The 27,472-nt window shown below is 35.1% G+C and overlaps 2 protein-coding genes across 5 annotated transcripts in view; one reads left to right on the top strand and one right to left on the bottom strand.

The window, feature by feature from the left end:
• The window catches only part of BMP2K (BMP2 inducible kinase), a 109,333-nt gene extending 91,930 nt beyond the window's left edge, over positions 1 to 17,403 (top strand). Inside the window, exons 15-16 of the mRNA XM_015586071.2 lie at positions 1,068 to 1,178; positions 15,927 to 17,403. Coding sequence (XP_015441557.1) covers positions 1,068 to 1,178; positions 15,927 to 17,365 — 1,550 coding nt within the window. The 3' untranslated portion in view covers positions 17,366 to 17,403. The remainder of the gene's footprint in view (positions 1 to 1,067; positions 1,179 to 15,926) is intronic.
• The window catches only part of PAQR3 (progestin and adipoQ receptor family member 3), a 24,320-nt gene continuing 14,113 nt past the window's right edge, over positions 17,266 to 27,472 (bottom strand). For 2 of the 4 annotated variants that reach the window (XM_006907622.2, XM_025043843.1), the window contains exon 6: positions 23,118 to 25,819. In XM_006907622.2, coding sequence (XP_006907684.1) covers positions 25,677 to 25,819 — 143 coding nt within the window. In that variant the 3' untranslated portion in view covers positions 23,118 to 25,676. Of the gene's footprint in view, positions 17,396 to 22,935; positions 23,062 to 23,117; positions 25,820 to 27,472 lie in introns of those variants that run through there. The other 2 variants (XM_015586072.2, XM_006907623.3) reach the window with 2 other exon arrangements.

Raw genomic sequence — 27,472 nt, 5'->3', positions numbered from 1 at the left:
TGCTTCAGCAAAGTTTTAAGTAAAAATTTAAACAACCTTAAGTTTCAGGTGGAGTTTGCAGTTAATTTTAGCCATAAAAGCTGATAATTATATCCAATATCATAAAGGTGTTTAAAGAATTAGTTGTCCTTAGCAGTAATTAAGTATATTCAGGATATTGTAGACCCTAGAGTTTTGCCTTCTCAAAAGTATGCCCCCGGACCAGTACTATCACATCATCTGGGAGCTTATTGAAGTGCACAATCTCAGGACCCATCCCAGAACCATCCAATCAGAATATCCCTTTATTCTTTTTACCCTGCTACATTTTTCTCTATAGCTTTATTTGCTTTTAACATACTGCATATATATTTCACATTTGCTCATTGCTTATTATTTATTTTCGATGCCAGCACGTAAACTCCATGAGGGCAAGAATCTTTGTTTTGTTTGATGTTGCCTGCCCATGCCTAGAACAGTGTCTATGTCTAAACAGAATATAATTGCTCAAATAGTTGTTGGATAAATAAATAAACTGTCATTAAGGTGTTTAAGTTAGTAGAAAGATATCTTCGTATCTCTGTGTATGCAAGTGGTTTAATAATTACAAATAATGAGAAATGAACAAAAAAGTGAAATGTGGTGAATTATTTTTATTGCTATTGAGAAGTAGGATTTACTTATTTTGTGAATGAAAGACCATTTGCAATATTTTTCCCATAAGTGTTTATGGAGAAAGTTGCCAAATATGTCTCTGTTTAGTAAGCTGTTTTTAAGTTCAGGTCCAATATGTTACAAGTTGAAGACAACTGGTATTTAATTAAACTAAACCAAATTATTAACTAATTATATTTAGTGAAAACTAGCTCTGAGGTTATGTTTTTAAGCTTGCCTTTGCAACAACAAATATATCTTAAACTCAGGACTATACCCTAATACTTATAAAAATGAACTCTGAATCTAATATTTTTCAAAAGGTTGTTCTTTTGTTTAACTTTCACTTTTATTTATACTGTAAAGCACTTAAAAAATTAAAGTTCATTTTGTTTTTATTTTATTTTTTGTTTTGTTTCATCTTATTTTCGCAGACAGGCTCGAGGAGAGAGCATCCTCAGATAAGAATGTAGACCCACTTTCTGCTCCACATAACCATCCTCCAGAAGATCCTTTTGGTTCTGTTCCTTTCATTTCTCACTCAGGCAAGTTACATATGTAACATCATCACTGTCATTAAAAAATATACACAAGAACAAGATCAAGAAAAACCTTATTCATATAAAACCAAAGTAAGAATCAGGTGTTAGTTACAGAAAATAGAAAAGAAAATTATTTTAACCTTTAGCCATCTTAATCTTCCTAATGTCGTTCTTTCTGTTGGGTTATTTAGTTGTGCCTTTTGCCAACACAGAAAAATGCTGATTTATGTAATAGAACCATAACTGTTTCTTTTCACTTTTATTATTGGATACTGTTGCAAAAAATCTATGCATGAAAATATCCCTCCCATTTATATATTTAAAATACATTAAAAGATACTTTCATGTTTAGCTTTTGCTTAAAAATTCTGTATTACCTAGTTTATAATGCTCTCTTATAGTTGCATTTAAAAAACATTAATGATTTTGTATTTGTCACAATAATGTTGTGACAAATCACCCACTCTTTTATTTTACATTCTTGCTTTGATTCCAGACCAGACTTTCAATATTGTTATTCACCATTTAAAAATATTTGTAGTAGTATTTTCAAAGTAATTACCCAGTTAATGGTGTTGAAGTTACTAGGATGGAGTAGGATCCCACTTTGGCATAAATGGATTTGTGTATGTGCATGGTTATAACAGAAAAAGTTTAATCTTAGAAAAGTAAAATATATTGGAAGAAATAATGCTTTGTTTGAAGGTAAAGATTTTGTTTAATATATTTATGGTAACTGTCAGCCATGTTCTTTGGTTCTGCTGTTCCTTTTATTCACTCAGGCAAGTTATGTATGTAACTCATCATCAGTACCATTTAAAACACAGAGAGAGGGGGAGGTAGGGAGGGGTGAGACAGACAGACGGAGACAGAGACAGAGGGAGATAGAGAGATGGAGCAAGAGAGACAGAGAGAGACAGAGACAGAGAACAAGAAAAGAAAAACTTATAAATGTAAAACCAAAATAAGAAATAGGTGTTCAGGATTTCTAATTAACACATTGAGGCAATGGTACATCTTTTCAACATTGAGATTTGGTTATTCGGAACATGTAGAACAATAGTAAAGAGTTTCTACATACTTTTAAGTTCCATGGTTTACTCTTTGCCACTTATTGAAAAGAGTCCATGTTTCTGCCATTTTCTTCTTTTTTCCTTCAAATTATCTTTTTCATGAATGGCATGACATCATCCACTAGGAAAGACGGGTTACTGTGTCTGTTTACTTAATTTGCATGGATGTGCTCCTTCACACCCCCGATAGGTTATATAAATGTTACTGCTTTGTTTTAATGATATCTCAGAATGGTCTTTATAAGCGCTCAAAATGTAGTGACTTCAGATATTGATTTATCAGTACTAGCTTTTTTCATACTCTAAAAAGAGTTGTGTGATGCTTTTTAGATTTGCACATACCTATGCAACTTCTCTGTTCTTTAATAGCTCTGAAAGAACGCTGGGGTAGTGAATAGTAGAATCAGGAATTAGGGCAAGCCTCAATGATTTGCCTTTTCCCTAGACACCCTTATTTTGGGGTTGGCCTAGGATATTGATAGTTAGAAATATGCTCACAGATTTGAGCTTGCTTGCTGCTGCTGTTATTTTGTTTCTCTTTTTACTATAGGTATTTAACTTCTGTATTAGATCTTAAACTTATTGAATTGTCTGTATCGGGTCCTTCCCAGTAGCCAACCTAGTAATTACCTAATAATAGTCATTGGATATATGAAAAAATTATGACTACCTAAAAATTCATACTCCTTAGTGTTAGGATATTGACCTTAAAAAATGCCCTTTCATATAAATGCTGCCCCTTCCAAATATCTTTTTAGATTTAGTGTGAATATGAACATTGGAATAGCTTGGTGATGAAAAATAGTTCATAAACTAAAATAAGGGAGGGAATGGTCATAAGAGAGATGTGCCTCCAGAGAGCGAAGAAAAGGTGACCACTTGATTATAATAGCATTATTAATTTATATTTATCAGATCTAAAATACATAATTAAAATTACAAAATCTTAAAATAACCACTGAGCTATTCATTATCAAGCTTAGAAATACTTTGTTGTATATAATTTTTCAGTAAAAATTAAGTATTTGGGAGCATAGTAAAATGATTGAATTCGTTCGAAACAAAAATTAATTTCATAAGCTTTAGGAAGAAATTTGAAGGAAAAAAAGTTCTCTCTAATGAAAATGTACTCCACCTAGCATTGTGAGTACCTGGATATTTGTTGGACTAGAACAGAAGAAAGGCAAGAAACCTAAGGGGTGGGGGTAGAGAGGGAAGGAGGGAGAGAGAAAAAAAAAAAGAGAGAGTGCACACATGAGAGAGCACGTGTGTGTGTGTGTGTGTGTGTGTGTGTGTGTGTACAAAACAGCAATACGTAGATGAAATAAACAATCTTGAATCTGAGAGCTGACAATTACCGAACATAATTTTAAGTAAACCATGTAGAGAATGCTATTTGAGAATAAAAGAATTCAGTCGTGAGGCAGAAAAAATGCTATAGAATTTAGCAAATTTTAAGTCTACTGGTAAAGTACATTTTAGAAGAAGGCCCACTGTCCTGAATCTAATGTTTCTTATACACTGGTTTTATTAGGAATTTTGCTTTTTATTTCAAGAGAAAAAAAGTTCGGTTACAACTTTGAAATTGTAATGGATTAGTTTTTACTTTGTTTTTTTCCTATCATAATTTTACAAAATCATGTTTAAACTAAGTTTAAAAAGCTAAAATAATATATGTATGTACTTTAAAAAATTGTATTTAACATGGTTTGTAATGAAAACAAACAAACAAAACACTTCTTTGCCTCTTGCCTCCCTGTCCCCTATCCCTGTTCAAATTCCCTATAGATAATTTTTCTCTTGTGGCGTTTTAACTTATCATGCTTATTCTGTTTTTTTTTTTTTTCCTTCAGTTTTAGATGATATCTGTGGGCTTCCTTTTATAGAAAATGAGGATTTAGATTAGTTACAATACAATTAGCCCCCTCACACACACACTCAACCATGCACAACTGTCCTTCCCCCCCATCTTTCCAGTACAGTTTTGACACAATTGTTGGTTGTCAGTGTTCAATGTGTACATTTTTGGGGCATATAAATATTTTTCACCATTGAGGTTTAGCATACCATGATTAGATTGCCTTCTATAAGGTTTTATTTTTCCTGAAGTTAGTTATAATTCTGTTTATTAAAGTGACTGTTTGTTTCCTTAGTTTTTATATACCTTGTCACTGATTCATCTCTATTTAGAAGTACAAATTTCCTCCCATTTAAAGGTGGCTATCATTTTCATTTTTTCTTGGTTACATCTCTTATGGAGCTCTGCAGTCTAAACTGGTTGCTTTCTGTGCCTGCCACACACATAACTTAGTATTTTCTTTTACCTTTCAGTCTTCCTGGGAATTCCTGTATCTCCTCTCTTTCCTATTTCCTGGTTTGTTAGTAGAGCAAGTCTTCTAATAGTTCTTGAGAAAGTATACATGGGAAGAAAAGTTTTAAACTTTGCTGCCTAAAAATAACTACCCCCTCCAAACTGACACTTGATCGATAATTTGTCTGGGTACATAATTCTATGTTAAACATAATTTTTCTTGTGAATTTTTGAGGCGCTATATTGTATTCTAGCTTTAAAAAGAAAAAAAGGCCTCAACTAGGGGAATGACAGTTCTTATCCCTCTAACCTTAGCTCTCATTCCCTCTAACTTTTAAGAGTACAAAATACCTTTTTCTTTTGTCTCTTTAGCAGCTATATGTACTCCAGATCTAGTACCATCATCTGGCCTACGTACCTTATTTTGTCCACATAGATGCGTCTGTTTTGTTTGCTGCTTTAGCTTATGATATTACTTTCAGACTTTTAGCAGGTTAGCTGAAGATAACATTTTGGTAGACCATGTCTTAAAATGAATCAAATCTAGCTTTTTGTCTTCTTACTTTTAAGTGTTACTTAATGGGCAAAATTAAAATTTATAATTTTCCATTTATGCATAAATCGAATAATTATATCAAGATTCCATTTGGTGCTGTATGTGAAGGTAATACCTTATTCCACAAGTTGATACTGTAATTATCATGGAATTATGTTTACCTTTTATGTCAGATTACTGAACTGATATCAGTAGTGTGGTACATCATAAAGAACATTGACTTTGGATTATAAAGCCGTGGGTTCTATCACAAATTCATGTGATATTGGGTGTTGCCTAATTTCTTGGAGGGTTTCTTTATCTCAAATTGGGGATAATATTAACTATTTGATGAGATTATTGAAAGGATTAAATGAGGGAATTTTATACAAACTGTACACATCCTCAATGTTGGTTGCTATTGTGGCTATTGTTGGTAGTGCTATTTAAATAGTATTTTTACTACTTACTACTAAATTTCAACGTCTTAGTGTTAAATATGTTTTGCAACTGTTATCAGCTAGTAGTAGTACAAAGTTCTAGTAATAATGAGCTAGTATTCTCTTAACTACTGAGAGAACCTTTGAATAAAGTATAGAACCTGAAGCCTTTTACTACCGAGAACTGTTTTAATAGTGCCATTTCTGTTTTTATTAAAGCATTAACTATCAGTATTCACATAAAAATCATAGTAAAAGCATATTCATCCCATCCAAAAACCCACACACCCTTTCTCCCCAAGTCATATTTTACGGTTAGTTTGTATACCAACATAGGATGTGTGGCTTTCTGAATTATCGTGTGGATTCCCTAGTTTTCATAAACACAGCTTCTGAAACATAGTATTTGAAGAGTTTTGTTGACATATAGGCCATATTAATTGGGTCACTGAAGTTTTAGATTTTTCATATTGCATTTCATTTTTAATTCAATTTGGTGAACTTCCCCTACTCTCTCAAACCCCAGACCTACCTCATGGGTCTCGTTATCTAATATGAAGTTAAATTGAGTTTAGGGTTGGGGAAGGTCACACTATATAGAGCAAATATTTGTTGGAACATAAACTGTTATAGATTGTTCAAATGGTGGGTCATTTTATAAGCTATGATGAGCTATGTTGTTTATACTTTAATTCTGATATGTAATTCTTGAAGATCAAGAATTTTTCTGTTCCAGGTTGTTAACAATAATGTTTACCATTTATTGAATTCTACACACGGTAGAAACTGAGGCTCAGAGAGGGGCAATGACTTGCTTAAATAGGAATCTAGCTCTGTCTGATTATAAACTCTGTTCTGTGGAACAGAAGTATAAAGTGGCTTGTTTTAAATTAGAATCTATAATAATATGAGTAACATATTAGAAACATCAGTTTTATAGCATTTTAAATCTGGCTGGGAAATACTGTTCACAACTAGTATGATTCTCTTCTTATACTCGGCCTTGTCACTTGGCCTATCTTCAGAGTAGTAGTACAGATTTTGATAAAACCTTCTCCTAATCCTCTAATCCTTGGGCCTGGCATGGTAAATTGCTGGGAAATGATGGCAGGCAGTATGCTACCAATTCAAAGTGAGCTTTAAAGTCTTAAAGCCACAGCCCCTCCCTACACAGTAAATGATGAGACAACAGAAGGCATGTAATTACAATAGCAGTTTCAAGTCATTTATTCTCTATAATCTGATAGCAAAGAAAAGAACATCAAAACAAAATTTCCTTGAAACTGAAAGCTGCTTATATGATTAAAAATGTACCACCTGTTTTATAGCTAAATGAACTGCCCTCTAAAAGATGGAAACTGATTAGAAGAGTGGTAACATGAATAGTATGATGCAAACATGCCCCTCTCCCCATGTTTTTTTTTTAACATTTTATAAATATGTTGAATTTTTAAATATACTTTATGAAGGTTCATTTATTGATTTAAGAATACATCATTTGCAATATTTATTTGAAATAGTGTGGCATTAACTAGGATCTCATTTTTTCACAAAGTGTCATTTAAAAGAAATCCATAATAAATTTATGAAAATTGACTACAAGTTTTAGCTTTTGAGTTTGGAATCTTCTTGGACTGTGCAAGACTATAGTGTCTTTGAAACGTTGATACCTAGAAATATCCATTTATGAAAACTGAAGTGTGATATGGATGAATTTATGTTCTTATATTTATTTATTTGGCAGATTCATGTTCTTAAGTGCATTTGGTTAGGTAAGCTTGTTCTTCAGAACCTCCCAATTGTTTTTACCTTTGGCTAGTCATTTTCTAGATTGTTAGAATCAGGATAAGTACTTGGGTTTCACAACTGTTAGAATGATAATCTTCTTGAAGTCAGGAGTTGTCTTTTTCATCTTTGTATGCCATATAATACCTTGATGAATGAATTCATTATCAAAGTATACTTTGGTAATCTAATCTTTCTATCTCATACTAATATTTAATAAGCTTTTAGTAAATAAGGTGAATAAGTTTCATTGTCCTTATTTTGTAGATGAGGTAACTGAGGTTATTTGGATGTTTATCTTTGGTGGATTTTGAGAAGTTGAGTATTTTCATTTTTTTGGTAAACCGTAAGGTATTTCTAGAACTTAACCTATAAAACTCTCAAAACAAATTATTGTACAAAACACTATTTGCTGAAATAGAACATACGATACTCATTCAATTTTTTTTTTTTTTTTTTTTTACACTTTTCAGACATAGCTGTATAAAGGTTACAAAAGAAATGTAAGACAAATATAGTTGTATTTTGTAGAGGTTGATGTTAAGCTATATTGAATGTTTGCTGCTGCTGATATTCTATTGGTAGTTTAATTGTAGAATTTGCAGATGGGAATTTTAAACTAGTGGCATCAGCAGAGAAGTCACTATGGCCTTGATATATGGCCTTAAATTTGGGCAAGTCATTTTCCCTAGTTCCCTTTATGTGTAAGAAGAAATTGGACTACATCTCTAAAAATCCCTTCTTGGTTTTTGCTTTCAAGATATAGTTGAAGCTATGAAACAGGAGTGAGGTCACCAAAAGAAAGAGATGGAAAGAGAAGAGAATGCCAAGGAGTGAGCACTGGGGGTCAACAGCGCCTGTCTGAAGCGGTAGGAAGTCATGACAGTGATCTGACATGGAAAGCAAGTGGGACATTTTGAAGATGTGGCTGATAAAACTAAAGAGGAAAGATTATAGCAAACCTAACAGAGCATTTTTACTCTAATAATATGGGAGCCCCAATGGTAGGGAGTTAGGAGATAATGTGTGAAAAACCGTTGGCACTGCATTTGTGCACTTGACAGTATTACTGTCCTCTCTAATTCATTTCTCAGTACCATTAAAAGTATGTAGTAGGTACTTCACAAATAATTATGTAATGATGGTATAATACATTATCAGTAACCAATAATACAGCCCTTTAATAAGCACTTGCAACATACCAGCAGTGCTGTAAGCAGTTTGCCGGTGTTCTCACTTCAGTCCCTGCTACAGCTCTCTGAGGCAGATACAGGTGAGGAAAGTGAGACACTAGTGATGCGCGATTCCAGATGAGAACAGGTCATCGAAAGGACACTTTTATTTAGTTTCCTCTCCTGATGTAGGAAGGGAAGTAGTTACTTTATGTACTTTATGCAGACTGTTATGCAGACTGTTACCAAATGGTTAATTTGGTATTTTACTTATTTATTAAATGCTTATTATTTAACTGACTACTGAATAATGACGTACTATTTTAGTTAAATTTGAACTCCTGTCTTGAAATTCCGTATATAAGGTATATTGAGACATAAAGCAGTGAGAATAAGTACTGATTCTTTTGACACTTTAGTGAATCCCATTGTTTTTTTTTTTTCAATACTTGGAATTTCCCTGAGAAACAGTTCACATGCCACATAAGAGAATTTAAGACTTCATAACTCATATTACTGTTTTTAATAATTTATTCAAAATCTGCACTATTTTAGTCACTTACCTTATTCTCAGGATTTGGCTCTGATTGGATTTTGGCTGTTTTCAGTCATCAAATACAACTTCAAAACATGAGGATTACTCAAAAAGCTGAAATTTTTAGTTTGTAGTTTTAAGGCACAGAACAGAAGTTATGAATATCCTGACTAGAAACCATCAAAATATCATTGTACTTTAGAGAAGCCTTACTTTGAGCCAAATATATATATATATATGTCAATATATGAAATGTGTTTTACAAAATCAATTAATAGAGAACAGACAGGTATGATCCTGGGCACATTCTAGACATTTATTTGCTTTAAATACATTTTCCTAGTACTTATACTAAATATTCTAACTCCCCTTCCACCTACTTGAAAAACAGCCATTTTTATGTTAATAATACAAATCTCAGTAAATATAGGGATTAGTAAGATTTAGGCTATATTGAATTATAAGGCAACATATTTAGACTATACTTTTGGGAAATTAAGCAATGAAATAATCCTGATTTAAATTTCATAGTAAATCAAATGTGCAATATTTACCATAATCTGGAACCAGGAGCAAACACTAAGACTATCTGAATTCTGTTTTTATTTTTTAAATCTCAGGAATATCTTTAGGCAAAGAAATAGATTATAAAAGTTGATAGTACTCTTAGCTGCGAAGTCACACACAGGTAGATGGAGATGAGGAACCAACCTTGTAAATTATAATGCTAATTTTGACAGTCTTTTGTGCCCATGGGATAGGACTAAAAGTCATAGAATATATCGAAATAATTTTTATTTTTGTATTCCCATTTTTCAGTTCTTCTGTAGTTTTACAATGAAGAGAGGACAGTGAACTAGATTGCTGTTACTATAGAAAGTGAAATCTAGGATTCTTGTAATTTGCAGCTTGGAATTTAACTTTTCTCACCAGGAAGTGCTGGAGAGAGATGACATCATGTACTTAAATTATGTTTAATGGTACATTATGTTTAATGGTACTTGACATTTAAGTTGTTTTTAGTATGCTGTCAGAGAGATTTATTGCTGCTCTTGACTCTACATCAGTTTATAAAGGAGTGGAAGGATGGAGAAATAGAGAGACATTTATACAATGTCAGTGGGTTGTGAGACTATGGGAGAAAAAAGGAATTTGGATAAATGTTTTTGATGGCTTTAGTTTTATGAAGGGAAGACAGTACAAAAAATAAAACCAGTCTTTCTGTACAGAAAATTTCCCTAGGTGCCTATACTTTTCAGGGATGTAATCTGAAATCACAAAGATGATGTAGATCATTGTGCATGTCATTGCTTGCTCTTTTTGAAAGCAGTTCTTTTCAGTATTTTATACTGTGCTCTGAACTCCAGCTATTTAAAAATCAGAGCTATAGTTTCCAGGATCCAAAATGTACCCTTGTGTGTGGATATACATTTGTTTGCCCACTTATTTCTGGCCAGTTCCAAAGTGGACCTGAACTACTCTTTTTTTATTATTGTATTTTCATTTATTTTAGAATTAAAAAAAAATATATTTCAATTCCAGTTGACATGCAATATTACATTAGTTTCAGGTGTACAGCATCGTGACCTGAGCTACTCTTGAATTAGCCATAGTGTCGCACCCTCCTCGCTCCGTTCTCCCCACTCTTCCTTCTTATTTAGATTCACCTTCAACCTCTGAGTCCAGAGAAGTTGCTAGAAGGTTGGAGGATGATGGATGAGATAACTGAGTTTGGCCTTGCCGTGGAGATGATGATGCTGGTTAACTTTATTGAGTGCTTATTATGTGTCAGGCACTATTTTAAGTCCTTCCTTCACAACAATCCTCTGAAGTAGAAGCTGTTATACTACTTCCTCATAATGATAATGCATATAGTCCCTCATGAGGGAACACAAAGCATTTAGTTATGATCTTGTCAGAGATTATTACTGGGTTAAGTTTATTAGCTGTGCATTAATTATGCATAAGGAGGGAATAACAGCAAATAGATAATGTAAAATCGATATTAAAAAAGTTTTCATTTTTTACCCCTCAAGGAAAAAGTGTATGATTGTAGTTCTATTTAAAATACTGAAAAAGTAGAAACAACCTAGAGGTTCTGTAAGTAAATAGTTAAATGTTACATTTACAGTATTCATTTACAGTATTTATTATGTTTCTATCAGAATTAATGATAGACTATATTGATTCCTGTAAAGATGCATTAAAAATGGTAAGTGAAAAAATCCCACAAATTTATATCCACACTGACAATTAAAAAATAGATACATATGGTACTTTATAATAAAGAAATATGTAGCTCTATTAATACGACTTTGAAAAGCTGATAAAGGACAGGCAGAATGAGAAGTAGAAGGTGACAAATGTGTTTGGAAAACAATGTTGGCCGGTTGGGTAAAGGAAACAGTTAAAATGTAAGAGATTAAAATATAAGAATAATAAAAAGAAGGGCAATTGAAGGACTCTGTACTATGTTACATGTTTGGAAAGACCTTGAGGAACAAAACTTTGTGCCCTAGAAATGGAAATTTTCCCGGAGAGGTTGTAGAGCAGCACTTTCCCAAAGTGCTTTTGGCAAAATTATTTATAAAGCTTAATAGTTGTTACATGTGAATAAAATCTGTAGCGAAGCAAATCTGGAAAAGCCTAGGTTTCATACAATTAAAAAGATTCTTTTGTGTAGGATTTGTCAACGCCTTTAATATAATGAGCATTTTCCAGGCGAGTAGGCGTGGATGCACATTATATAGTGCAGGATTTCATAAACTCAGTTGACTGAGCCCATAGAACAGTTTGGTTCTCATTACGGGAATAGTGTTCTGCAGACTACACTTTACACACATATTGGAATGTTCCTGGAGGTGTCCATTGGCAAACAATGTGGCTTTCTGTGGGTGGGTAAGTAGCTTGAGGAGTTAATAAGTTAAAATGTAACTTAGAGGAATGTCCCAAAGTGGGGGATGATTGCATGTCTTTGCCATTACATTTTTTGCTTTTGAATAAAAATTTATGAAAGTAAATCCGTAGCTAATCTAAAAGTAATCTTTGTTTTTAATATCGTAAGTATCCTCTATGGAGAAGTCAAAGTGGAAAATCTGCATTTGATTTGGTTTTAATCTGTTAGGATTTAAGATAAGCCCATTTTAAATTTGTAAAGATATAGCATATAGTTCTTGGCTGGTTTAAAGGAACTGGCAGATGAATAATGGATGAAGATTATATTTGTATTTAAGTATAACCTGCTGGAATTTTCCGTGTCTTCTCAGTCCCTCACACCTCGGCCCCACTAGATTTCCTGCTCACTCCTCACTTTGAGTTGCCAGCCAACTGCATGAGCTGACCAGAGCGGCCACGTTCTGTCTTCAGTTCATTGGAATTCTTTGCATCACCCAGCTCAGCTGTCTACTGCCTCCCCCAGAAACACTCTTCTCCTCTAGGCTTCAGTAATGTCGCACTCACCTGCTTTTGGTCCTCTTTGGTGTTTCTCAGTTTGCGTGCAGCTTTGTCTGCTGACTTCTGGATGTGTGATACGTGAGGGCTCAGTACTGGATCCCCCTTTCCTCTTCTGTACTCTTTTCCTAAGCAATTTCCTGCAGATTTGTGACCCGCTGCGTGGCGATGACTCCCAAATCTGTTTTCTCTGGCTAGAAAATAACCATTGTGCTCAAACCACAGATTTCTGCTTGCACTTAAATGTCTCACAGATACCTCAAGCTTTGTGTCCAAAACCAATTCCTGATAATCTCCTCTACTTCTCAATTTACTCTTTACTTACTGTTTTCTCTCTGTGATAATGGCACTACCCATCCATCCAGAGTTTTCCTGTTCAATCTCTGATTCTTTCACTTCTTACCCTGCCACTACAGTCGTCCAGGCCACCGTGATCTCTAACTTGAATTACTATAATTTCCTCTTCCCTGATCTCCCTACTTTGTACCCTCTTTTCAGTCAGTTATCTTTTTGAAATGTAAATCCAATCATGACACCCATTTTAAACAAAGCCTTGTAATAGTTTCCCACTACATACTGACTTTAGAGCAAAATCCAAACTCCGTCTCATGACCATAAAGGGACTGTCACAGTCCGGTCCTTTCCCCTCGCCTTCCCACCTGATACTGTACAGTATTCCCCTGGCTTTCTATGCTCCAGGCACAGCGGAACATATTTTTAGTCCCTTAAGTATGCCAGCCTCTTTCTTGAATTGGCCTGTGCACATGCTGTAGCTTTTACTTGGAGCAGCTTTCTGCCTGTTCTTTGCATGGCCGGCTCCCTCTCACCGTCCAGTCGTCTCAGGAAGGCCTTTGCTGACTGTCCAGAGTATGTTTACGCCTTCCCTGCCCTGGGGCTTGCTCCACTGCTGTTCTTTCAGAGCAGCAGTCACAATGTGTGTTTACTTATGCTCTGTCTCCACACAGATTGTAAACTCCTGGAGGCAGAGATCCTGTTTATTTTATTCACCAATGTATGATCAGTATATATAGCATGTAGTAAAGTGCCCTATAAAATGGTTTTTTTTTTTTGACTCAAATAAAAAATGTGACTGAATTCTGAGCTAAAAATATCTCCAGATGTAAAGAGTTTATTTTTCTGTGTAACTTTCTTTATTGTATTATGAATATATTGAATATGTATGTGCCTCTAGCTATGAGCTCAGAGTAGTCACTTATTGTTTCATTCAAAAGATATTGATTCAGCACAGTGCTGGGGTAGGAATGAATGATACATGAGGAACATGGTAAATAGACCTGTATCTAAGAACTCATAGTCAAGTAGGGAAAACAGACAAGTAAACAGTTAATTGTAATACAGTACAGCAGGTGCTAAAATTAAGGCTCATGCTAGGTTCATCAGAAGCACCTATAGATGTTTTTCATGGGAGCCTCCGAAGGGCTCTGACATGGGCTGGGGCTTGAAACACAGCCAGGTCCACTAGGCAAGTCAGGTGGGAATGTAAGTGCTAGAAGGACATTTATACTGAGGTACGGTATTAAATGGTAGAGAGGTGTTAAAACTGCAGAGCGCCCCTGGATCCCCAAACCTAATAGGTTCCTCAGTGTTTGCCACCAGATATTAAGAGGTTGGATAGCAAGATAGCTCAAAAACAAACAAACAGAAAACCAGCTCACAAAACTATCCAAATCTGTTCAGCTCCCGAATTTGAGTAGGGCGAGTTCTAGTGTGGCTATAACGAAGAATACTCACGGGAGATATCAAGGTCTGGGGCTAAAGATGGGATGGGACAGATCCAGACATAGAGGGGCACCCTGTGTGGGGTAAGGGAGAGAGCCACTGAGAGGTTTTCATTAGTAGCCACATAATCAGTGCTTCAGAAAAGTCATTCTGGTGATTGTGTAGAGCAGTTTGAGGGATATGGGATTAAAGGGAGACAGGCAAGTGTAGCAGCTAAAGAGTTGCTCGATGAGATGAAGGAATGAAATAGGCAACTGGCAGAGGGAGAAGAGGGAACAGATTCGGGAGAATTTAAAAACTATTTGGTGGGAAGAGGGAAAATAATTTCTGTATTTCTGCTGCTTTGTAGAAATGGGTAGACGGAAGCATTTATTACTAATTTAGAGGAGACTGGTGAGGAGCCCCTTTTAAGAGGAAAGATGATTACTTTTGAAATTGTTGAGTTTGAAGTAATGGTAGGATACATATTCATGATAAGTATTAGATGAATATGATAATTAAGTTTTAATAGGAAGTATTAGAGATCCAGTCATTATAGTGTATGTGGCAATTAACATACAATAGTTAAGACACGGGATGACATGCAGAGAGGGAGGACAACCAAGGATAGAACCCTGGGGACCACACATGTTTAAGGAAATGTCACTGAAAGAAGTCTCTACAAATTTGACTAAGAAGGAATAGTCAGGGGAGACAACAGTGCTGATTTTCAAAGAGGAGGATATAACTCAGAAGTGTCATATGCCACCAGGAGCACCATATTACTAATTGGAAAGTAATGGTCCTGGCATCATAAGCTAATTCATTTTTATGACTACAGACTGTACTTCCAACCCTAGCTAATTGCTTTGAAAATATGTGCTCATAGTCAAAGGAGGGGAAAGGATGAATGGATATGTGGTTGGATCAATTCAAGTTGATCCCTACCTCTGGAAAGTCAATTCAATACACCAGTATATTAGGAGGGCAGTATATTTTCATGTAAACTAATATATTACCTGTTTATTATATGTCATACAGTAAAACTATAAGCACTATATTTGATGCAATTTTATTACCTATCATACTGTGAACATACGATAGTATGGATATGATAGCCATCTGGAGAAGGCACATGTCCTTGGTACAGTCTCAGTGCAGTGCCTGGTCCTTAGCTTTGATCATGCTAGGGGAGTGCATTTATGTTAACCCAACTCATAAGATACTGGTTTACAGAAAAACCAGAATGCCAGTTAAGAAAATTATGGTGAAACATAAAACTAAGAAGATGAGCTATTCATGCTTGTTGATATCTGTGGGAAAACTTTATAACAGAGTTGAAATATAAGCAAAAGGTTGTTTGTAAATATGGGATCTAAGCAAGGGCAATTAGCTAAATAATCTTATTTTGAAGGCGAGAGGAGAAAATTTGCTTTTTCTGTATTGTACTGTATTTAGAGTCCTAGTCCGGGTACAATACATAAAACTTAGCTGTAGGTGAAAGCTTATGAATAGGTGGTATGTAGGGTACAGAGACAAGTGAGTCTGTCTGCACTAAAGGACTTAACAATCTAATTGAGGACAAATGCCTAATGACAAAGAACTGACATTATTTCTTACTCTAAAGGAAATAGTATGAGGGATTTGTAATGCTTTGTGTTAGTAAATATTTAGCGCAAATGGTTTTTGAAATGCATTAGTATGCTATAATATTTTTCTTTGAACCTGCAGGTTCTCCTGAAAAGAAAATCGAACATTCATCCATGAATCAAGAAAATAGCTCTGCAAACCCTATCAAGAGTAGAAAGGCAAGTCCAGTATCTAAAGACCACCGGCCTGGAAAGAAAACCTCAGAGAATTCATCAGTACACGGTCAAGTGCAAAAGGGGCATGATGAATCTGAAAGTGATTTTGAATCAGATCCTCCTTCTCCTAAGAGCAGTGAAGAGGAAGAGCAAGAGGATGAAGAAGTTCTTCAGGGAGAACAAGGAGATTTCAATGATGATGACACCGAACCAGAAAATCTGGGTCATAGGCCACTCCTTATGGATTCTGAAGATGAGGAAGAAGAAGAGAAACCCAGCTCTGATTCTGATTACGAACAGGCCAAAGCACAGTACAGCGACACGAGCCCTGCCTGCAGAGACAGATCTGGCAGTGGGCCAATGCAAGACCCCAAGGTAACACTCCTCAGCCCAACCCAGGTACCTCCTGATGCTGGGGTGGGGACCCCCAGACAGGAGTTTGATGTGTTTGGCGCTGTCCCCTTCTTTGCAGTACATGCTCAACAGCCCCAACAAGGAGAGAGTGAAAAGAACCTCTCTCAACAGACCCATTTTCCTGCTGTGGGACTAGAGCAAGAGGAATTTGATGTATTCACAAAGGCGCCCTTTAGCAAGAAGGTGAACGTACAAGACGGCCATACAATGGGGCCTGAGGCACAGACTCTGCCCGGTTGTCCTAAACGTGTAGATATGTTTGGCTCCACTCCATTTCAGCCGTTTCCCACATCTGCAAGTAAAGCTGACAGCCACGAGGACCTTTTTGGGCTTGTGCCCTTTGAGGAAATAACTGGGAGTCAGCAGCAAAAAGTCAAACAGCGTAGCTTACAGAAACTGTCGTCTCGCCAAAGGCGCACAAAGCAGGATATGTCCAAAAGTAACGGGAAGCGGCACCATGGCACGCCGATCAGCACGAAGAAGACTGCGAAGCCTACCTACCGTACCCCAGAGAGGGCCCGCAGGCACAAAAAGGTGGGCCGCCGAGACTCCCAGAGCAGCAATGAATTTTTAACCATCTCAGACTCCAAGGAGAACATTAGCGTTGCGCTGACTGATGGGAAAGACAGAGGGAATGTCTTGCCTCCTGAAGAGAGTCTGTTGGACCCCTTTGGGGCCAAGCCCTTCCACCCACCAGACCTGCCGTGGCATGCTTCACATCAGGGCCTGAGTGATATCCGTGCGGATCACAATCCTGTGCTGCCTGGACGGCCAAGACCGAGTTCGCTCCATGGGTCTTTTCATAGTGGAGACACGTTGAAAATGGATGACTTTGGTGCCGTGCCCTTTACAGAACTCGTGGTGCGGAGCATCACTTCACATCAGCCCCAGCAATCCCAGCCAGTCGAATTAGACCCATTTGGTGCTGCTCCATTTCCTTCTAAACAGTAGATACTTCTGACAGACTCTTGGCATTAACCCCTGTTTCAAAAAAAGTATGAATAGTTTTGAATTAGAAAAATTTATTTGTATAGCTCTTTATATCATATATCCTTACAGGTCAATCAGAATAGGTAATTTTTAAATAAACCAAATAGGAAAAAGGACGTTATCTCCACAGAGTAGTGACTTGGTGTCTCTTCCACGCAGGAGAAAAGAGAGCTAAATTGGAAGCTCTGACCCAGGGTTTCAGCTACTGGCGTCACAGCACAGAAATCCAGGGAAGGCACGTGGCAGCTTTCCAGCTGTGCGGCCACTGAAAAGGGACTGGAAAGCTGTGTCATTATTTTTATAACAGAATGTCACTTTCGTGTATGTATCCCAGGCTCATTCTAGAATCCAGCATTTAAGACTAAGGTTATTTGTGCATGCACAGGTTGCATTTGTGGATTCTTTTAAGGTCTCTTCTAATTTCCACAGAGTGCACAAGGATCTAGTTCTCATTAAGAATTAGAAAGTTACTGTCTGGAGATTGCAGAGATTTTAGTCTTACACCTTTCTCTACAAAGCAGAGCCAGAAGTAACTGACTGTTGTGCCTAAAACTTTTCATTTTTAAAAACAAGTGCCATTAATATGGAATATCTACATAGAAGCCTGGAACAAAAACTAAAGAGAGAGATGTGACATGTGGAAAATAGAAAAGAAAAAGTTATACAGAAGAGAAAAAACACTCTACTTAAGGAACATTTTATACACTGCTTTTGAATGGCTTCTTGCTGAAAACACTTATTATTGCTAATAAAGGAGATTAGTGAGAAAATGGAGTGAGGACAAGGGTTATATAGATATTTTATTTCAGGAAAAAATATGTAGCTGAAACCCTGAGGTTTTAAGACGTTTACAATATAAAAAATCATGTTGCATTTAATAATGTACTTTGTTAAATTACCACCTTCCTCAAATATTCCCCAAGTTGTGAGCAACAGTTTTTTAGTTAGGTTTGGGGGTGGTATAGTTTTAATAAAGTGCACAGAACAGCGAAAGCCACAAAGCCTTATAGGCAGGACTCCTGTATCCTGCAGCAAGTACCTCTGCACTGATCCAACAAGATCTTAAAATGGCTATAAGGTATTAGATGATGAGTGACTAGCATCTTAACTCTGCTTGCTAGTTGATTGAAATGTCTTTAGTGAAAAGAACCTAGCTACCAAATTGCCTTTTTTTTTAACACCACAAGTCCTAATTAGAAACTTGAGGTTTTATAGAAATTGTTTAATAAGATAGATATTACATATATGAATTAATGTGACTACAGTATCTGTGCTTCTTGTGTCTCCAAGTATTTTAAGTTATAATTAACTGTCTTTCCCGATCAAATTAACATTTAGAAGTTTCTAGAACTATTAAAGCTATTTATAAAAAAGAGTGGAAACTATCAGCTGATACTCTCCTTGATTGCTCTGTTTTAAATGAACTCTCTTTGAATCCAATTAAAGTGTATTTTATGAGTAATCTTATTAGAATATCTTAATTATAGTATCCCAGTTGGGATGAACTGTTTGCCTGTCTTCACAGTTCTAAACTTAGAAAGAAGCAAAGTATATGTAACTACACCATATAATCATTTTTTATTGCTTCTCTTTTACATTTTAAAACAGAAACTAATTTGTGGACAAGCAGGGAAGCACTATCTGAATCACAGCACAGGCAGACTGCGCATCACATTACTGCCTACGAGTGTGCTTTTGAGCCCACCTGCACCAATTACTTGTCCTGTGCCAAAGGCAAATATTGTATTTGCACCTTTTTTTTTCCTGGTTCTCAGGTTGATTAATACTGCTAATGCAAATGCTTAAGTAGATGTTCTTTAAAACTTTACAAAGTAGATTCAAGTGATCCTTTCTTTTAAAAGTGAAGAGTTGATGATTACACTTAGTAAATTCATGAACTACAGTAGGTTTGTATCAAACAGAATATTTTTTTTTTTAAATGAAAATCTGTTGATTGATGTGTGCACAGTATGCTTCTTTGACTATTTTAGTCCTTGGCCTTGGTCTCTGCTAGACCTCATGAGTTTTGTAATTTAGAAGAGGTAGTGGATGAATCGATGTGATCTCCATGGGTTATAAACGTGGAATACCTAGAGTCTCTTTGATACCAAGGCCTTGCTTACACTTGCTTTTTAATACACTGAATAATTTTAAATGATTTAGACACTGATATAGACACGTTGGCTTATAATGTTGGATAAATTCTAAGGAAACAATTTTGACATTGTTTAAACTATTTACATTCTTATGTTTCTTATATGACAGCCTAGTGACTTTCCTCTTTTGAGATTACGACTCAGAGGAAACACAGGGTTCAATAGGGTAACCAATGTGGTAGAGATGAGTAGAGGTGGGAAAATTCCTTTGTGTTGAAGTAGAGGTATTTCCCCAAGGAGTATAGGATTAGGGTGGCTTTCCATTTTCCTTCATCTCTTCCCACTACTGTTATGATGTAAGTCACTCCACATAGCTGATGCCCAGGTCATTCCTTTATGGAATTATGAGAATAAAACTTCCAAGGCATGTGAAAAAGCTTAGTGCACACGGTGCACAGCACTCAGTAAAAGTTTGGCTCTATTATAGGATGGTCCAATTCTTGTTTAAGGAAGGAAAGTTGAAAAGAAATTATTTTCCAATTAGTAAGGTGTCTTCTGTGCTTCTTTAGCATGTTAAATAGTCATAACTCTAAGCCTGTAATACTTGAACATCACTAAGGGAGGTAAAATATTATGAAGCTAGCAAAAATCTGAGGCCAAAGTTATTTCTGTCCTAACAGCTTTAATTATGCTTATTGATTTTGAATAATCGTTTAAAAAGTGGACCATTTGTTTATTTTAATATTGCTTCAGCAAAATGTTAGCGTTAAAAAGATAAGCTTTTATGGCATTGAAGAATGTATCTGCTAAGACACAAAAGTTGCTTAGTATATATATCAGATGGAGGAAGAAAGGTTATAGGCCTGGATGAAAATTTAACTGACTAGAACATTTATTCAGAAGTATCAATTGGGGAAATAGTGTAATTGTTCCACTGACATGCTCCACTGTGTGTGTGTGCGCGCGTGTTTTTGGATGCATTATTTGGACTTGTAGATAAATGCACCTTTTGATAGATTGTTGTCCTCATCTTGCTGGTTGAAAATACTAAGGTGAGCCCGCTCTTCTGCTCTGATGTTCATCAGGCAGAGCAGTTTTCTCTTGAGCTATTCTGCTTGGTTTATTTTAGATTTCGGTAGTTCACTTAAGCATTGCTAGAAGGTACAGTGTATATAAATATTATTAGTCCTGAGGAGTTTGGGTACTTTTGCTTTAATATACGTAGGATGTGCGGTCAACTTGTTTTTCCTTTTTAGCAAAATTACTCATTTTAGATTCAATATTGAGCTGACAGATCTACTGTGAGAATGAGATGACATTTACTGTGAGAATAACAAATGATAGTTTATTTGAAAACTTTTATACACACTGGTGTTTATATATTAAGAGAAATATATAAACACACACATGCATGTACATGTCACATCTCTTCTGTGGAGTTAATGTGAATTTTTAAATTTCAAATGGAATTGCAACCACAATTGTTACTAAAAGAACATTCACTCCTAGTGAGAGTTTACAAAAAGCCACTAAATAAGGTAGACGTGAGAATGCAAAGGGTCATCATTTGGGGTTATTTTTATTTAAAAATGTATTGTGCTACTTTTGAAAGAGAATTGTTTTTATTACTACACTCTTTTTGTGACTGAAAAGTCATCCAATAGTAAGCAGTATAGTAATAGTAAACTACTTTTTAATTGCTGGCAAACAGCTTTAAGTGCACTTTCTTTGATTACACTTCCATTTTTTGTTAAACTTGAATTTTCTGAAGCCTTTTATGTACCACTAAGCAAATAACTTTAACTTTTAATAAGCCTGATTTACATCTTTGTTATATTTCTAATTGTTACAAAACTTACTTTCTAAAGTAACTTCTATCCTCAAATATAGCTGGGAAACTGTTATGAGATAGTACCAGTTGCTTTTTCTTTCTTCCTATATCTAATTAAGCACTAACTGATTTTACTACTTTACTGCCTTGACATTGCTTATTCTTGACTGAATTGTCCCCCGTTCACTTTGTTTTGTTTGAAATTTAAAGTTATTTTCTTACTGTATTTATCATATGTTTTAATAATCTGCTTTCTTTAAAATGCAATAAATCCCAAATGGATTGCATATTCTTTATAATCAGTGACTTTGGAGTTTTTCATTATTGTCTTATTAAAAATTTTGGACATAAACTTCTATTCGGTTCTTTCATTCACACCAGACATTAAGCATGTGTTATATACCAGCTAGTGGGAATAGAAAAATGAATAGGATTAGATCTCTGTTCTTAAGGAGCTCACAGTAAAGGATTTAAGAAAACCCATTTTGGCCTAGCATTTTTACAACAAAAACAGTGGCACAATTTGTTCAGTTACTGATTCTTAAGATGAAAGTAAAACAAAAACATAAGTAATTTTTGAATGTTAGGCATAGTTTTTGCATTATTTAAACTTTAAAAATGTAACATATGTGACATAAAATTTGGTTAAATAAAATAATGTAATACTTGATTATGTCAGAAAGGCTTTGGCAAGTTAAAGAGTAAACTTATTTAATAGATTGATGGACTCTTTGGTGTTAATACGTATTATTATGTATTACTCCACAAACTAGTCTTTAGATTACTGGCTTGTGGAAAGATTCATCTTGTTATAAATGAACTTTTTAAAGTAGTAACATTTATCTAAAGTTATGTGGAAAAATAGGGCTTTGTGTCTTGTACAAAGTATCAGAATACCAAATTAGAAATGTTATATAAAAAGTGTGGAACGTATCACCGTTCAAATTCATCTATCATTAACTTCTTTAGAGATGAATATATGTTACAATTAGAGCTATTTATTTTGAATAGCTGATCCCTTTTTAAGGAAGGCCAGCTCCCATATCCTATGTAAGATATAGCCAATATTCTCATATTGAAGTCAGGAACTTTTGAAGTTTGTTGGGCATTTAAAAAGGTAGTTCACTTTTGCTTCAGATGTTTGGCACTATTGCAATTACATGTATGTTCTGTAGTGTTTTTGATTCCACATTTACAGAGCAGGACTAGATTCCTGGTGGCTATCATTCCTGCCATCTAAAAATGGCTTTTCACCAGCGACCCCTACTGCTGTTCCTTCTCCCTTCTGAAAATGTTTTCTCAGGTAGTTTCAGTTTGGGATCCCTACCCTACTTAGAAAGTATGGTGCAGAATTTCAGGGGATGTTGGTCCTCAATAGCATCTGTACCTTTTTAATATAAGCACAGTTATTGTGATAGTGCATGTAGAAGATAATGCTACTCCTCTACTAGCCAAGCTGATTCTTCACACACTTTGGCGGGGGTGGAATTACCTGAAATAATTTCAGATGGATATGGACCTACTCAGCTCAGCAGTTGGCAGGAATCCAGAAGTGTGGGCTTTGACCCTTGACATTCAGTACAGGGCAAAGGACTTCTCTAGGTAGGTACCTGCCAAATGGATAGTTGTACAGCTTTATGCCAGTGAATTGCAGTCTTCAAATTGGTTATTCTGTCCAGGTAGGATGTCAAAAGATGTGACAGATATTCCCTGAATCTTCATTCCTAATTCTAAAATATGATTTTGAAGCTGTTATGTATTATAAAGAATGACAAATAGCACTTAATATATTTAGTAAACCCAGTTTATTTACATAATACATATTTTGCCATGCAGCTTTAGAATTGAATGAATTCAGTGTACTAACAGAAAACAAGCACTATCTTGCTATTTAAAAATGCCTTTATGTAGAAAGATAATTGTCTCTTAAATGAGTTAACTACAACCTTATAAATCACTATAGACAATTTAAAACAGCCATGGATAATTCTAAAATGCAGTCTGCTGGTAAAGAGCTTTTATGGTTTACACATTGGTAAAATTAAAACCAGTCTTTTTACTACTGTAGCTGAATAATATACTTTTAATCTTATTTTAATAGATCTACAAAAACAAAAATAACTTAAATATACAGTATTACAAGGCTCAGGTTTGTAGGCAATTTTTAAATAGTTATTCTTTAATGTTAACAATGTCTTAAACATTCTGCCAGTAGTGATGTGCACACAGTAGGTGGTCAATAAATGCTGATATACAGAAGTGTTTATAGATGACAGCAATCCACATTCATTCAGTCCCTACACTGTAATAAATACATCATAGTAAAGATAAGAATGAGGAAGGACAGCTCTCTTACAATATTTAACACTTTCATAAAAAGATGAAATGTTTACATGGTATTCTTATAGTCAGACCTTTTAAATTAAAAATAAAAGTCTTAAATACATTATGTTCTTTTTATCTATTAATTCAGGTGGCAAGTATTAAATAATTCAGACTATAATGAAAAGCCAGGACTATTTTTAAAATTAAAAGAAAATAAAACTAAGGTTCTATATGTTTTTGAGAAGATAACAGTAACTAATATGGTACCAGACCTAAAATAACCAGACTTCTTCATTTGAAAATTAACTATAAATATTCAAGGTATTTTGTTTGGCCAAACGACAAAATATTTAAAAGCAATAATATCATGTAAGCCAGTAAGGGATGTTTTAGGAAAAATATATCCTTATCATCACACAAAATCTTCTATTACTTAGCATACGGGTCAAGTTTGTGGCCTTACGAGAAAACAGCCATTTTCAAAGTAGCGTTCTAATCATAATAGTGGGTACAAAATAGTGTGCCCCTAGCCTACTGGGGGAAAATTCTCCTTGCTTAGGCACAACAATTTATACTCCCAAAACACTACACTAAAAAATACAAAATTTTACAGATGCATAAACTGAGGCACATTAAAGTAACGTTCCTAATATCAGACGTACAAATGGCATTTTGGGAATAAGCTTCACTGTCAGTCAACACTTCTGATATTTAGTAATTCCAAGGTTCTGAAGATATACCAGTAGTTAAAGCAGCTCCTATCAACCCATTAAGAAACTTGGGTAATATTTTATATTCCAATAAAATGTTTTTATGAATGGCTGCTTTAAGGAAATTAATTTATGCATATGAACAAGACCAAAGAACAAGAATGTTACTGTATGATAGGTCATTGAGATCTACTTTTTACCTATATATAATAAAAAGCCAATTTAATGTTTTAGGCCCCCAAATTAGTATATATCAATATTCTGACATCATTATGATGCTAACACATGCATACACAGAGAAAAACCAGAGCACAGGTGAATAATCCGTCATCAAATGGGGCATCTGCACGACTTTGTTCTAAGGCTTAAGGTACATTTCAGGGTCAAGACTGGCCATCTGGAATCTATGGCCTTGAAGGTAGCACCTATGTAGCTGGGAACCCCCATCGTCGGGACATTCACGACTCCACGTTCAGAGAGGTGAAAGCTCTGCTGCCGTAGGAACTTTGGAACCAAAAATCTGCAACCCACTGGCAAGAGTTCAGTTACTATATGGATTTAAATATTATCTGAAATTAAAAAGCTTAAATGGCTAATTACTTGGTTATTAGACCACAAAATTTGTCAGCTGATCATGTAATCAGTTTTTCATGTGACTTATCTGATGGAAAATGACAATGCAAGTTCTTTTCCTCTTCTCAACTCCTCTCTTAAAGGAGAAGAGGTTTAAAGTCTTTGTTTCAGCAAACTAAAAAATCCAGTGTTCCTAGGGAGAAGGGAACCTACAGCGAAAGGGAATATGTGCCAGTTTCTCACAAACCATGGATTTAAAGACTAGTGATGATTCAAAATCACTATCCTAACTTGTGTTAAGCATAGGCTATCCCATAACCCTCATCTTGATTAGGCACTTGAACTTGATCATCCACTGTAAATATTTTCTATTAAAGTAATCACACAGAATGACTCCATTTTATAATGGAGGTGAGCCCTTCCTAAGGAAATTAAGCTGGTGTTAAGTAAAATGAATACTATTTCTACACTGGTTTCACATTCTTTAGATGATTCTTCTGAATGCCAACTAATTTTCACTTTCTGTACAAGCAGCAGATTAGTGGTTTTAAAAAGGGCCTGTAAAGCAGATTCCCAAACTTTCTTAGCTCATTTTCCATTTTTATAAAGTATTACTCATGATATATTAAACAAGAGGAAAAAAGGAAAACTAACAAGAATCTTAGAAATGTTGGGGTATACAACTCCCCATTATATATTGCTTTACAACTGAATAAATCAGGTGGCCATACCTGAATTCACAAATGTGAAACATAGTCAGGACAAGGCTTGCTATGTCTATACTGCATAACATACACTGTTGACTGATGCCACCAATATAACATCACTACTGCAAGGATATGCCATATTTGGTGGCTTGATCCGAGGTAGTTTAGTTGTCCTGGAAAGTAAGGTGGAGAGAAAAGAATACTGATTGTAATATTTTGATATTAAAATGAAAATACATTTTTATCTTGGCCTTAGAATATGGATTTTGGCAGTTTCAGAGCACCTGGAGACTGACTTGAGATTAATTCAGATCCAACTGTTTTTTAAGGATAAATTCATATTTGGTTCTAATTTTAAGATTTTATTCATAAAAGACACCAGTAAATTATTCCAAGTGTGTTTTCAAAATCTAACTTGGAAAAAAAAATCTAACTTGGTTAATTAATTTCAGGAATTTGACTCTACTCACCCACGTCTCAACTTATATATCTGGTGAAAAAAAGACATTGCATGAGAGAATCAAAGGAAATTAATGCTATAAATCATGGAGTGAGATGACTGGAAGCAGGTACACTGTTGTGTTTGGATATAAGTCTGCTAGAAGCACTATTTATTTCAACCATGTGTGTAAGGAGAAAACTCAGACCTGAATCTTGTGCTATTAGACTAATGAAATAATTTGCAAAACGTAATTAGTAATGGGTTAAGGTTGATTTGTTCATAGTTCATATACGACTTAGGAGAACTATTTAATTTCTCTTTGTGTTAAAGGTTAAATTCTAAGGAGATTAAATAACCTGTGAGAAGATTCTTGAAAAAAAAATAACAAAATACAGAGACATAAAAATTTAAAAGTAAATAACTTCTTTCTTACTCATGGTGCTTCTATGGTCATGTAAATATTTCTAACCTCTCTTTTTTCTTACCAAGAATAATAATCAGTATAATATGTAGGTTTTAAAGTATAAGTCAATAGAATTCTTTTTGCAGGGGTTCTTAGCCCTTTTTGTGTGTGTCACAGACCCCTTTGATAGTCTAGTGAAGCTCACAGACTCATTTTTAACAATCTAAAATACAGAGGACTACAAGAAAATTGATTACACTGTAATACAAGTATCCACTTAATTCTGTCCATGGACATCTGGGGGATCCTTGGACTCATCAAATATCATTGTGATGTTTATATATTTTTAAAAATTTAATATGAGCTTAAAGTAAGTTCTTAGGTTTAAGTTTTCTGATTTTACAGTATTCATCACCATTTCACCACAAATGCATATGTTTATCTTTATAGCCAGGTTCTAAGTGAAGACTGGCTAGAAGGTTTTTAAGCCATTTGTTCATGAACATCTGAGACTATCACTTTTATCAGTAAAGACTTTTCACTTTTCATGGTCTCCATATTGACACTGTTCAAAGGTAGCTGTACTCCACCATACATTCAGCTACATGGGGCACATTTTATGTCAAACTGATCTTGCAGAAAAGTTTCGTAACATTTGACCATTTATAAGTGTCCTATATTACACAACTGGGAACTCTGAATATATTAAGGCCTAAAGACATGAGAACTTTCATGGTTTAATTTTCTACACGTGTCAGTGATGAAGAGAAAACAGTTAAACAAAAATCTATAAAGTGATAGAAAAAATATATTTACTAGAACTGTTTTCTGAAGAAAATTCTGGCCCTGCCTGGAGGATGACTGATCTTCAATTTAGGGACATGTCCGAGTTATGTTCCTGAACCCTAAAGTCTACACTCCGGTTCTTCTTTGTATTCCAGTCTCATTAAAACTCAGTGGTAAACCCAGTGCACAGGAATG

This window comes from Pteropus alecto, unplaced genomic scaffold, assembly GCF_000325575.1.
Source record: "Pteropus alecto unplaced genomic scaffold, ASM32557v1 scaffold161, whole genome shotgun sequence".
In the NCBI taxonomy this organism is placed as follows: domain Eukaryota; kingdom Metazoa; phylum Chordata; class Mammalia; order Chiroptera; family Pteropodidae; genus Pteropus; species Pteropus alecto.
This window is presented reverse-complemented; position numbering and strand designations above follow the sequence as displayed.